Genomic DNA, 15059 nt, shown 5'->3' with positions numbered 1-15059 from the left:
GGTGCCGTTTGCATGACTCTGATAATGGCCATGACCATGGTTTCACTCGGCTTGATGAATCTTCTCAAGCACAGCACAATTGCCAACCGTCTCGGTCACTGGTCAATTAGTAACATAAATACAATCTGTAATCTGTATATTGAGTACTTCTTTTACAAATCATACCAGTTGCTGCTACTATAGGGTTGTCCAGAAAGTTCATGCCAATTTATAGTAGCTTACCGTTCGACTTATTTTAGAACATGGTTGAGTCCATAAAATAGGATTTGACTACACCTCCATTTAGAGCACAGTTTAAGCTATCTTTTCGTGAAAGACAATTTATGTTCCTATAACCTGTGTTAATTCTGTAACCCTTTAAAAATGGAAGATAAGAAAGTTCATTTTCGGCACTTGATGCTTTGGGATCCAGACAAAAATTGCTGCAGCTCGGCTGGGATGTGTTACCCCACCCTCCATATTCACCAGATATTGCTCCTTCGGATTTCCACTTATTCAGGTCTCTGCAGAATAGTCTTAATGGTCAAAATTTCAATTCCTTGAATGATGTAAAAAGATACCTTGATGAATTCTTTGCCATGAAACCACCTCAATTCTGGGAAGGGGGTATTTTCAAGTTAAAGGGAAGATGGAGACGCATTGTGCAACAGAATGGTTCATATTTGGTTGATTAAAAATGTAATGGCAAGTATTTATTGACCTTTTTCTTTCCTTTAAAAATCGGCACGAACTTTCCGGACAACCCAATACTATTAAACACAAACACACACACACACACAAACCAGTACTTTATGTCAGTTGTTTCATTCTGTCACCATCCTTCATTATCAGAACACATACTAGCAGACACAAGTGGCCAGCTGCATTCTTGAGCATGACAATTTGCAGTTCTGGTATTGGGTGTGTGCAAGTGTGTGTGTGTATATACATGCTTATATGTTATATGTGCATATACATACATATGTTTATAAATATGTAAGGGTGTAGGTATGTTGATATATGTGTGTATATGTTTACATAAGTGAATTTGTTTATATATATATATATTATAATATATCATCATCATCATCATCATCGTTTAACGTCCGTTCTCCATGCTAGCATGGGTTGGACGGTTCGACTGGGGTTCTGGGAAGCCAGAAGGCTGCACCAGGCTCCAGTCTAATCTGGCAATGTTTCTACAGCTGGATGCCCTTCCTATATATATATATATATATATATATATATATATATATATATATGCATATGTGTAGGTGTGTTTATATATGTTTATATGTACATACATACATACATAGTTGAAATTTAAAGAAAAGCAAAAGATGAAGTGTATGACACACACACACACCACACTCATATATATGTATGTATGTATATATATATGTATATGTGTTTGTCTGTGCATATGCATACATATGTTTATAAATATGTGACAGTGTGTGTTTATATATGTGTGGTTGTGAAGTTGAGAAGTTTGCTTTCCAATCACATGGTTCCGGGTTCAGTCCCACTGCATGGCACATTGGGCAAGTGTCTTCTACTATAGCCCCAGACCAATCAAAGCTTTGTGAGTGGATTTGGTAGATGGAAACTGAAAAAAGCCCATTGTGTATGTACGAGGGTGAGTCAAAAAGTAATGCCATTTTGTTTAGGACAGGTATAATTACCAACACAGTAACATGTATCATACATCAAAATGAAGCTGGTCCTCTGTGGATCACATCCCTACTTCTCAACATAGTCACCGTTTCTCTCAATAGCAATGTTCCACCTTCGAATGAGAGCATGCATCCCTGTCCTGTAAAATTCTGTAGACTGTTCTTTGAGCCACTTCTTCACTACAGTTTTCACTTCCACGTCACTGGAATAATGTTTGCCTCTCAAACCCTCTTTCATGGCGCTGAAGAGATGATAGTCTGAAGGCGCTAAATCTGGTGAGTGTGGAGGTAGCGAAGAAGTGGCTCAAAGAACAGTCAACGGAATTTTACGGGGCAAGGATACATGCTCTCCTTCGAAAGGTGGAACATTGCTGTTGAGAGAAATGGTGACTATGTTGAGAAGTAGGGATGTGATCCACAGAAGACCAGCTTCATTTTGATGTATGATACATGTTCCTGTGTTGGTAATTATACCTGTCCTAAACAAAATGGCATTACTTTTTGACTCACCCTCGTATATGTGTGTGTGTCTCATTGTCTCAACATTACATGACAGTCGTAAATGAATGTTACAGTCATATAAGCGATATCATTGATTTCCAGATTTCTGGGAAAACATGTCTGGCTAAAAGGAAATATTATGTTTCTTGGAAAGAAGTGAGGGTTGGCTACAGGAAAGTCATCTAACCATAGAAGATCTGTCTCAATAAAATTCAAGTGATGCATGTGAGCATAGAGAAGTGGACATTAAAATGGCAATGATGATGACACCAGCATGAGTACATTATACATGGCATCAGTATGTATATATGTATGTATGTATTTTGTTTTGTACATATATATATATATATATATATATTATATATATATATATATGTATATTGATATACTTTGATATATTTTCCTTGCAAGTTTCTTATTTAAAAAATGTCTTTTTAAAGTTGTTGTTTGTTCCTTCTCAAACCACGCCTGGCTCACAAGGGCCGGTCTCCCGCTTTCCTTAGTGTATAGGTTCCCCACCTGGACGGGATGCTGGTCCATTGCAGGTGAACTGCAAGATGGAGGAGGAAAGAGTGAGAGAAAGTCGTGGCGAAAGAATCAGCAGAAGTTCACCATTACCTTCTGCCAGAGCCACGTGGAGCTTAGGTGTTTCGCTCATAAACACACATATCACCCAGTCTGAGATTCAAACCCGCGATCCTTCAACCATGAGTTTGCTGCTCTAACCATTAGGCCATGTGCCTCCACATGTTTTTAAAGACATCATAAAAATATTAGTGGATGTACAGGTAAAACTTATTTGGTTCTAACACATGTGATTGTAAAACTTATTTCTTTGCCATCAATATATGTAATAGTATGTTTTAATATTAATAACCTACATGAGCACAAGTACAGATCTATAAAGATGAGAAATGATATTTTTTTTAATTCCTGTTCATCATGATAACATGAACTGTCGAGGTTTCAGCAAAAGAATTAACTATCGGAAATATACAAACAAAAAACAGATGGAAAGAGAGAGAGAGAAGGCAATAAGTCATTAATAATTGCTATCTTGCCATTTCAGATTTGGAAAAGAAAATGTTTACAGTGAATTAAGATTAATCATTCAGCTAAAAAGAAATTAGAAAACTACACTTTGATAAAAATATATTAAAATTGAAGTTTTAAGAATTTTTTAATCAATAGTAGGAGCACTCCGTCGGTTGCGACGATGAGGGTCCCAGCTGATACGATCAACGGAACAGCTTGCTCGTGATATTAACGTGCAAGTGGCTGAGCACTCCACAGACACGTGTACCCTTAACGTAGTTCTCAGGGATATTCAGCGTGACACAGAGAGTGACAAGGCCAGCCCCTTGAAATACAGGTACAAGAGAAACAGGAAGAAAGAGCGAGAGAAAGTTGTGGTGAAAGAGTACAGCAGGGTTCACCACCACCCCCTGCCGGAGCCTCGTGGAGCTTTAGGTGTTTTCGTTCAATAAACACTCACAATGCCCGGTCTGGGAATCGAAACCGCGATCCTATGACCGCGAGTCCGCTGCCCTAACCACTGGGCCATTGCGCCTCAATAGACTTTAATAATTGACTTCTTGCAGTAGAAATTACATAATTCCATCTAATTAATAAGCAGCTTTCTCCGTTATAATATAGGTTTCATTAATCTTATATTTAATATGTGAATTCACTGAGCAGCCAAGTACAGTTCTGTGCATGTTGTATATACAAATTTTTGTTGAATCAAATCAACCTAAGTACTTATTTTTTAAGTTTGGTGTTTTTACTACTGGCCTCTTTAACCAAAGTGGTAAGTTATGAGGACATAAATAAACTAAAGACACACACACACACATGTGATGGTCTTCTTTCAGTTTTCCAGTATCAAATCCACTCACAAGGCTTTGGTCAGCCCAGGGCTGAATTAACCCTTTCGTTACTGAATTTATTTTGAGATGCTCAGTGTTTCTTCCAATTATGTTAAATATAACAAAGAATTAAGTAAAATAACATCGTTATCATTAAGCTAGAGTTAGGGACATAAATTGTAACTAAGGTTTGGTGGAAGGTTTTAATTCAGAACTTTTGAAAACCAGACATTTGTACTAAAGAGCCAGAGCCGGTTTAAGCCGGGTTGGTAACGAAAGGGTTAAAAGACATTTGCCCAAGGGGCTGCACGGTAGGACTGAACCCAAGACAACATTGGTTGGGAAGCAAGCTTCTCAGCCACACAGCCACGCCTATATTTTTTTATACAAAAGCAGAAGAAATTCTATATACGAAAATGAAATTTTGTCCTTGTCTGCTGAAACCTGAAGACTAAGCGAATGGAATGTGAAGTTGTGACATAAAAATGAAGTAAGAGAATTCACAATATGGGAAAATAAAGATGGGATGCAGAATTTGGCGGTGTGACTATTGACCATATAATTCTTGAATTAATAAACTACATCCATGGAGGCCTACAAATAACACCAGTACATAGTCCCACACACACATACAGGCATATATACAAACACATACCAATGCACAGGAAAAAGAATTTTCCCGTCCTTGTCCTTTGTTTTCTTTAAAAAGAAAAAAAATGAAGAAATACTTTGAGACTCAATCAAAATTTTGTCTTTTACCTCAACGTACAGCAAACGCACCGTCTCGTCGGAAGAGAAGTTTAAGAAGTAGTTTTTGTAATGGTGATAGACATCTTCGTCTTGCATCTGTTGTAGATGTTGTTGAGAGAATTCTCCTCCACGTAGCCAGCATTGAGAGCTGCCAGCCATTTTTATGCATTTCTAGCAGCGGAGGGGCACAGAAGAAAAAAAAAAACATTCGGATAATGCCCACACTCCCCACCGTCTTCCAGCAACACCCAGGATTGCAATGAGAATAGTTTATACAACAGCAACACCAATAACACCAAGTGTTAAATAGTTGCCAGTAATGAGAAAGAGAGAGAGAGAGAGGGGGGAAAGTAAATAAGAGGAAAATTTACTAGTAATGAAGCTAGTTAGTAATTATCTCAGATATATAGGACAAACACACACACATCTAAGGTCTGTTGTTGTTGATGTGATGTTGTTGTTGTACTTTGAGAGAAGCAACCCTACAATTATATGGGCGTGCGCGCACACGCACACACACACATACACACACAGAGACACACACAGAATCCATTTGTCACATCTCTGTAATTCTTTCATTCAGTTAACCCATGCTGCCCTACCAAACGCCAGCACTGAAACAATCCTAATTCTAAATGGTTACCAAAAAAAAAAAAAAAGAAAAGAAATGCAAAAATTATGGATTATTGGTTGTGTCTATACACACACACACACACACAAACAAGATCCAAAGATCAAGCTGTAGGAAGAAAGTTAGCTTCAAGCAATCTATAGTAAATATAAAAACAACTTTCAGGGACAACAGTGGTTTACTGAGATGGAGGGTTGCGGATTTTTTCGTATCAAAGTACGATAAACTGAAAAAAGTTCTTTTTATATTTCGTGGTGGGCGACCAAGGTTGTCAGCAATGCAAATAAGAATACAAGAGTTAAGGAATGGAGTAGATAAGATCTGGGCTACGTATGTTTTATAGTGGGTGGAACCTAGGAAGTGGTAAATATCCAAGGTGTATAATGTAGGCTACTCATCAGTCCAAGGGCATCAGGCCACTAGTATTTTGGGACACTGTCAAATTCTCGTTGTATTTTCTGACAGTGGTTGAGTGTGGGTCTGGAGATTCGGTGATCAAGCATTTGACATGAAAAGATTGCAGCCAACAGTGAAATATGGTAGCTATTCTGTGATGGTCCAGGGAGCAATTTGGAGCAATAGTCGATCAGAGCTGGTGGAGTGTGAGGCCAACATAAACTCAAATATATGTCCATATTGCAGAAAGGACTCCTTCCAATCTTCTCCAGTGGTGAAATGATTCAAGAAGACTCTTTATGGAAGATGGGGCTCCTTGTCACACAGCTAAAATGACCCAAGAGTTGTTGGATGAGAATGGCATTAAAAAGCTTCTATGGCCAAGCCAGTCACCAGATATGAACCCTATTGAACACCTCTGGGGCATAATGGACAGGACACTCCATAAAAAAAGAATAAGAAAGCATCTTCAAAGCCAGATCTTTTGAGATTACTGCATGAAACTTGGCAAGAAATTCCTTGAGAGAATATTCGTCATCTGATCGTTAATATGCCTAATAGAGTCCTTGCATTGAAAAACGCAAGGGGCATGTCTACTAAATATTAAATATTCACATCATAACAATTAAAAAATAATTTGAATGTATAATTTCAGATTTAAATAAATTCTAACGATTATAAGGGTGTCATTTTCAGTCATGTCTGTGTGTGTGTGCATGTATATATATATATATATATGCGTGTATATATATGTATACATATATATATATATTTATTTATACATATATATGTATACATATATATATATATATATATATATATATATATATATATATATATGTATAGATATATATATTATGCATGTATGAATGCATTTATTTATGTGTGTTTCTGTGTCTGTCCCTCTGCCATTACTTGACAACTGATGCTGGTGTGTTTATGTCCTTGTAACTCAGCAGTTCAGCAAAAGAAACCGATAGAATAAGTTCTCGGCTTACAAAGAATAAGTCTTGCAGTCGATTTCTTTGACTAAAACAATTTAAGGTGGTGCTCCAGCAAAATGACTGAAATGTGTAAAGGATACAAATGCATCCGAATAATTCCCTCTGCTATGAGAATAAAGCCTGAAATTTTGTGTGATGGGGTTAATTGATTACTAAATAAATTTACAGAGTCTCATAGATTGGCCAGTGAGGTTCGACATCTAGTTTCTGTTGTTCCAAGATGATGGCAGGAGGGAGGAATTTCCAGAGGGATGCAGCCTTGGGGAGGAAAGAATGGGCAAACTGAAGGCCAGACCATTGTGGGAAGCAGTTGTAAGTTATAACGATGTGGTGATTGAGGTCTAGCATTTGTTATAGTTATGTCATTGTGTTGAATTGATACGGGTAGTAGTAGATGGCGTGGAAGGAACCCCCCCCCCTGTCCTACCCCTGCCCAGTCATCCAGTCATTCCACTGGTCTGATCAGGGCTGACAACTGGGAAGATTGGCTGGGTGTGACACATAGATCCAGTCACTGCTCATATACGTGTGTGTATATGTATGCATTTGTGAGACTGGGTGGGTGTATTATTAAACAAGAATACACTGTCAACATACAGTGGAAGTGATTGAAATGCAAGCACACATAAATAAATATATACACACACATATACATATACGCATACACATATATATACACACATGCATATATATACATATATATACTATATTATATATATATATATATTTACAAACATAGATACATACCCTTACATATACATATCCATAAATATATATACCTATATATACTTACTTATATATATATATACATATATATACACACACACTTGCTTTACATACCTCTCTCTTTCTCTGTATATTTTTTGTATATATATATATATATATATATATATATATACACACACACACACACACACACAACTAGACACACATACAGAAATATATAGGTAGATTAATTAGAGAGAGAGAGAAGCAGTGGGGTGGGGTACATTGTTATTCAAGTATAAAGAACCATGTGATAGCAGGAGAAACGACACAAAGGATAGGAAATAGTTTTGTTTTCAGTACAAAGAATTTGTGGCACCAGTAGAGGAGAAAGACTATGGCAGGGCCAACTGGTGGGAAAATACCAACAAAATATTTAACAAATCTACAATATGAGTAATCAAACAGTCTTGTTTATATTACAAGAAAACGCCTAATGATAAAACTGAAAACAGTGGAAATTATACAGCTCTTTTGATTACATCTCGTTATTCTAAATTGAATAACTTTACTCTCATTCAGGTACACTACCTGTGCTTCCACCTGTGTTCATTGTTCACTGTGATTTCCCCTATCCATCTGACATGTGCTTCTCACACTCCTACAAGCTTACTTACTCATACTAATTCTCTTAGATTTGTTTTCCTGTAACCCGAGGAGCTGCCCCGATGTGTCTTTATCACGATCCTCTCTCTCTCTTCCAAAAGGACTAGCCATGTGTCTCTCTACAGTAAGACACCTGTTCCTGTTCTCATATCATGCTTTGACCCCTCATCACCAGGCATAAAACTTTTTCCCTTAATGCTACACTCCATCCACTCAGCTGATGGGGTCTTGTCTTGCAAGCTTCTTAACAACCTCACTGGTTTTGGTTCCACATCAAAAGCAACAGCAAGTAAAAAGTAAAGTTACCTTCTCGAGTCATAAGGGTTAGTTTCTCAGTTTCATGGCATATACAGGGTGATTCAAAAGTCACCATACATAGGAAAAATTTATTTTTTTATAAGAAACAGTTAAATAAAAAAAACTGTTTCTTATAAAAAAAATAAATTGCTCTTATGTATGGCGAATTTTGAACCACTCTGTATATTCCCCACCAGGATGGTCCATTGCATGATTACACGTTTTTGCCAGCTGAGCAGGCTGGAGCAACGTGAAATGAAGTGTTTTGCTCAAGGACACAATGTATTGCCCAGTCCAGGAATCGAAACCACAATCTTACAATCAGGAGTCCAACACCCTAGCCAATAAGCCACACACCTCCACACCAAAATCAACCAGTACACTTTGTAAAATAGTTGGCGTCAGGAAGAGCATCTAGCCATAGAAACCATGTCAAAGCCGACACTGGAGTTTGATGCAGGTCAGCTCCTGTCAAACTGGCCGACCTACGCCAGCTTGGAAAATGGATGTTGAATAATGATGATGTTGATGATGATATACATTACATCATATTTACTATGAGAAACAGCGCCAACCCACATCAGTTGGTTTTATTCTAGTTTATGTAATATAGTATATTATCTCATCTTTTGGTGTGACATGACACTGCTTGCTACACGTGTCCTTTCCTAATTTGAAATGGTGTGATTTAAAGGAAATTTGTCTTCTATTTCCAGCAGGGTTTCTGGTTGTACAAAAACCCTCTTTGTTCAGCTTGAAATAATTTGGTAGCAACTGAACAGTCTTATGATAAAAGTAGTCGCTCATAACAATCTAATCTTTTTACATGCTACACGGGTAAAGAAGGTGCTTTAAATAGATGTAAATGGAGGTATCAGATTGCTGGACCAGGTCATGGAAGTTATGGAGAGAGTGATAGCTAAGTTAATTAGAAGCAGAATCAGACCAGATGAAATGCAGTTTGTTTTTGTGTTGGGGAGAAGTACTACTGATGCTATCTTAGTCAGATAACTTCAGGAAAAGAATTTAGCTTTAAGCAAACCACTGTACTTGGCATCCAATGACCTGGAGGAAGTCATTGACAGAGTCACTCACTCAGTGATATAGTGGCTTTTGAGGAAGCTAGGGGTAGATGAAAGGCTTGTGAAAGCCATACAGGCCCTGTACAGGGATGCCATTAGTAAGGTGAGAGTTAGCCATGAGTATAGTGACAAATTTAGTGTACAGGTAGGTGTTCATCATTGTCTTCCAGGTCATAACAGAAGAATCCAAGACGGGTTGCTCCTGGGAACTACTACATGTACTACTACTGATTCTTATAGCAGAATCAGTAACAAAATTAGAAAAGAAATCCTAAACTTGGGATTGAAGGGCCTTAAAATTAAGTTAGCAAAGACCAAAGTTCTAAGCAAGCAGGCAAACAGATAGGCCTCTACTCATTTCAAGTAAATGGCTCTGCTTAATATATAGGAAAGGTATCAGGAAGCAAGCAGACTGATATCCCCCATGAACAGAAAAAGTCTCTTGAAGGGTGTACCCACTTACTGCTGAGTGGATTGCAGCAATGTGAAATGTAGTATTTTTCTTAAGAACACAATGTGCAGCTGGTCTGCACCAAAATTGAAACCACAATCTTGCAATCATGAGTCCAACACCCTACCCACTAGGCCATGTGCCTTTACACACACACACACACAAACACACACACAGCAGATAAAAGTGTATTTGAACCAATGATACCCCACTTATGCTTTATAGTTACCACACCCTTCAGGGACCTCGCAGGAAGGACAGTGACCTTGACCTTTGCTGGAATTAAAACCACAGCAACCATCACCTTCACTGATTCTAATCCCAGCATGTGGTGAGTCCATTTAATTTGACTCAGTTATTAAATCTCTTGATAATCCTTGGGGAGGGGTGGGTGCATGCAGAACAGCAAGAATCCAACCGATAATGTATCCACTCGTTCTTAATAGGCACTGGCAGATTCATACATGAATATCGGATTGCTCTTGTTCATAACAACCAACAACAAACAATGTGCTGATGCATGCAAATGTCTGCCAAACAAATAATACATTCTGCCAGAATGAATAAATATGTCACAGTACGGATTCTCGTTGTTCTACATACATCACATGAATTATCATCTGTTTGGCAGACATCTGCATGCATCACCATATATGTGGAGGCACAATGGCCCAGTGGTTAGGGCAGCGGACTCGCAGTCATAGGATCGCGGTTTTGATTCCCAGACCGGGCGTTGTGAGTGTTTATTGAGCGAAAACACATAAAAAAGCTCCACGAGGCTCTGGCAGGGGATGGTGGTGATCCCTACTGTACTCTTTCACCACAACTTTCTCTCACTCTTACTTCCTGTTTCTGTTGTACCTGTATTTCAAGGGCCAGCCTTGTCATTCTCTGTGTCACGCTGAATATCCCCGAGAACTACGTTAAGGGTACACGTGTCTATGGAGTGCTCAGCCACTTACACGTTAATTTCACGAGCAGGCTGTTCCGTTGATTCAGATCAACCGGAACCCTCATCGTCGTAACCGACGGAGTGCTTCCACATATAATCGGTTTGCTGATTCCAATAAACAAGAGCTGTACTCTCATTTAGATTCATAAGTCCAGTGGAGTAGCTTTGACTGAGGAGACATACAATGAGGCCAAAACACTGTGGTGCTATGAAGTCTCCTTACAGTGTTGAACCCGTGAATCAGGTGTGTTATGAATACACATCTTCTAAAGCAAGGATTCTCAACCATTTTTTTTACTTGTGGACCCTTTTGATTATAATTTTATTCTAGTGGATCCCCAAGGTCATTCAATGTTTAAAAACTAGTTTTATAGATGTTTATTTTTGAACTCCCATCTTCTTTTTCACACATTAACTTGTGTATGTTTAACTAGGTAAAAGGCTAGAGAAAGAAACCTAGCTGTTTCTTGCAATATATACCATCACATGGGTGGCAAGCTGGCAAAACCGTTAGCAAGCTGGGCGAAATGCTTAATGGTATTTCATCTGCCGTTACGTTCTGAGTTCAAATTCCACTGAGGTCAACTTTGCCTTTCATCTTTCGGGGTCGATTATATAAGTATCAGTTACGCACTGGGGTTGATGTAATTGGCTTACTCTCTTTGTTTGTCCTTGTTTGTCCCCTCTATGTTTAACCCCCTGTGGGCAGTAAAGAAATATATACCAATATATATATCTAAAGCAGCATTTTTTCAGGAGCCCTTAAAATATTATCGTGAATCCCCAATTTAGTGTATTGTGTCATGGACTCCCAAAATTCTTATATGGACCCTGGTTGAGACCACTGATCTGAAAGGAGGAAGAGGAGGAGATGTTCTCCAATGATGACCAAACATAGGCGTAGGAGTGGCTGTGTGGTAAGTATCTTGCTTATGAACCACATGGTTCCGGGTTCAGTCTTCTACTATAGCCTCAGGCTGACCAAAGCCTTGTGAGTGGGTTTGGTAGATAGAAACTGAAAGAAATGTATGTGTGTGTGTATACGTTTGTGTGTCTGTGTTTGTCCTCCGAACATCGCTTGACAACCGATGCTGGTGAGTTTACGTCCCCATAGTTTAGTGGTTCGGCAAAATAGGCCGATAGAATAAGTACTAGGCTTACAAAGAATAAGTCCTGAGGTTGATTTGCTCGACTAAAGGCAGTGCTCCAGCATGGCCACAGTCAAATGACTGAAACAAGTAAAAGAGTAAAAGAGTAAACAACAGTGATGAGATGTTCACATTAGAATGTTCTAGAATGTATTTAAGAAGAAATCGACACATTATACTAAATTCTTCTCCTTATGATATAATGATTTCTAATTTGGACACAAAGCCAGTAATGTAATCAGATGGGGATGGCGTATTAATTGATTACATTAATCCTAGTGCATCGCGGGTACTTTATTTTATTGACTGGCAAAGTTGACCATGGTAGGTTTTGAACTCAGACTGTGAAGCACAAGAACAAATACCACAAGGTATTTTTTCTGATGCTTTACTGGTTCTGCTAACCCACACCACCTGCCTTATGATGAAACACTAACATATTGGGGAGCTCATCTAGTTTGCGGAGATTATTTCAAAGAAATCTTTTTGCAATTAACCTCACCATCAGCAACTTTGATAAATTAAATCCTAGATTATCCTGTATATCATATGTGATACACAGGTCATATTTCCCTGGTATTCGTGCATTGTATATGATACACGCTCCCATTTTTTTGGAAAGTTTTATAATACTTAGAATTTATAAAACAAAGACTAACGCATAATTAACTAGCGCAGGAGTGGCTGTGTGGTAAGTAGCTTGCTTACCAACCACATGGTTCCGGGTTCAGTCCCACTGCGTGGCATCTTGGGCAAGTGTCTTCTGCTATAGCCCCGGGCCGACCAATGCCTTGTGAGTGGATTTGGTAGACGGAAACTGAAAGAAACCTGTTGTATATATGTATATATATATACATGTGTGTGTGTGTATATGTTTGTGTGTCTGTGTTTGTCCCCCTAGCATTGCTTGACAACCGATGCTGGTGTGTTTATGTCCCCGTCACTTAGCGGTTCGGCAAAAGAGACCGATAGAATAAGTACTGGGCTTACAAAGAATAAGTCCCGGGGTCGATCTGCTCCAGCATGGCCGCAGTCAAATGACTGAAACAAGTAAAAGAGTATGTATGTTAGGAAGGACATCCAGCTGTGGAAACCATGCCAATACAGGTATGGAGCCAAAAATACAGCAGCTAAAGAGTTATATAGGTAAAACGTTGTAAAGCATTGATAACAAGATTCTAGTGTGGTTTTTTTGAGGATTAGGCTGATCTTCAGAGATGATGAAGGAGGTCTAATATTGAAGATTTTATCTCGTTTCCTGAAGATGAGGTGAATACTGTGAACACTTGTAGCTTTATGCAACGTGTATTGTTGAAACAAAGAGACAATGTTTGGATATAAAAAAAGTATGGGTAATTAGAGAGAGAGAGAGAGAGAGCAGGTGGGAGAGGTAGAGGGGAGAGGGGGACGGGCAGAGTGAGGGGGGAGATGGGGAGAGAAGAGAGGTAGAGACGGGGGAGCAGAAACAAATGTGAATTGTTCGGCTGATATTATCCTGAAATTATTGGGAAAGTCGGACATGCTTGGCAAAGTTTAATAATGTTTGTGTGTTTGTTTGTGTGTGCATTAGTTGCGTATCCATGAGTATAAATTCTTATAAATGAACACACACGCACACACATACGCACAAATATACAGATTTGGCTGTTTGGTTAAGAAGCTTGCTTCCAAGCCATGTGATCTTGGGTTCAGTCCCACTGCATGGCACCTTGGACAAGTAAGTATTTTTCTACTATAACCCCAGACTGACCAAAGCCTTGTGAGTGGATCTGGCAGACGGAAACCATTATAAAAGCTTGTTATGTGTTTATAAAAATATGTGTGTGTGTGTGTGTGTGGTGTGTGTGTGTGTGTCATGTATGTGTGTGTGTGTCATGTATGTGTGTGTGTATGTGTGTGTGCATGCTTCCCTCCACCACCACCACCACCACTTGACAGCTGGTGCTGGCTGGTTTATTATCCCTGTAACTTAGTGGTTCAGCAAAACGGACTGACAGAATAAGCACCAGGCTTTGCAAAACAAAACAAAAAAAAATAAGTACAGGGGTCGATTCGCTTGCTTAAAACCCTTCAAAGCAGTGCTCCAGTATGGCCACAGTCCAAAAACTGGAACAAGTAAGAGACAAAAGATAAAAGACATTGCTGTGGTGTGAACTAGAAACCTTACCCTATCATTTCACCAACTGAACCACCACCACCACCACCCTCTGCTACACCCGGCATTTAATCCATATCTACGCCGCCGCCACCACCACCACCACCACCCAGCAATCTCTTGCTATCAAAACTGTCCCAACATCCAATCGGAGACAGGAAACGAAGGATTAATATATCTTAATACCTCTTAATATTAGGAATGATTTATTAAATCAACAGATGTGAAGGCATGTGTGTGTGTGTGTGTGTGCGTATGTGTGTGTGTGCGAATGTGTATGTATATGAGTGTAAGTATACGCATGTGTAGGTTTGTGTGTGTGTGTGTGTAAAAATGTGATGTGCATATGTGTGAATGTGTATGTGTGTGTGTATATGAATGCATAAGTATGTGTGTGTATATGAATGCATAAGTATGTGTGTGTGTGTATATGGATGCATATGTGTGTGTGTGTGTATATGAATGCATAAGTATGTGTGTGTGTGTGTGTAATGAGCAAATGAGTTACACTTTTTACTTGTTTCAGTCATTTGACTGTGGCCATGCTGGAGCACTGCCTTTAGTCGAGCAAATCGACCCCGGGACTTATTCTTTGTAAGCCTAGTGCTTATTCGATCGGTCTCTTTTGCCGAACTGCTAAGTTACAGGGACGTAACACACTAGCATCGGTTGTCAAGTGATGTGGGGGTGGGGACAAACACAGACACACAAACGTATACACACACCTAAGCTCTATGCAGCTCCCGCAGATGGAAATGGCGAACTTCTGCTCACTCTTTCACCACAACTTTCTCTCAC

The 15059-nt window shown here is 39.0% G+C and overlaps 1 protein-coding gene across 7 annotated transcripts in view; it reads right to left on the bottom strand.

Moving 5' to 3' along the window:
* Window positions 1-15059, bottom strand: part of LOC115219750 (unconventional myosin-Va) — a 272760-nt gene that overhangs the window by 199344 nt on the left and 58357 nt on the right. For 6 of the 7 annotated variants that reach the window (XM_036509676.1, XM_036509675.1, XM_036509680.1 and 3 more), the window contains exon 1: window positions 4784-4948. The exons of the other annotated variant lie outside the window; for it this stretch is intronic. In XM_036509676.1, the coding sequence (XP_036365569.1) occupies window positions 4784-4933 (150 nt within the window). In that variant the 5' untranslated portion in view covers window positions 4934-4948. Of the gene's footprint in view, window positions 1-4783; window positions 4949-15059 lie in introns of those variants that run through there. 7 annotated transcript variants of the gene reach the window in all.

Source organism: Octopus sinensis, linkage group LG15 (genome assembly GCF_006345805.1).
Source record: "Octopus sinensis linkage group LG15, ASM634580v1, whole genome shotgun sequence".
Lineage (NCBI taxonomy): Eukaryota > Metazoa > Mollusca > Cephalopoda > Octopoda > Octopodidae > Octopus > Octopus sinensis.
Note: the sequence above shows the minus strand (reverse complement) of the source record. Positions and strands in the feature narration are given on the sequence as shown.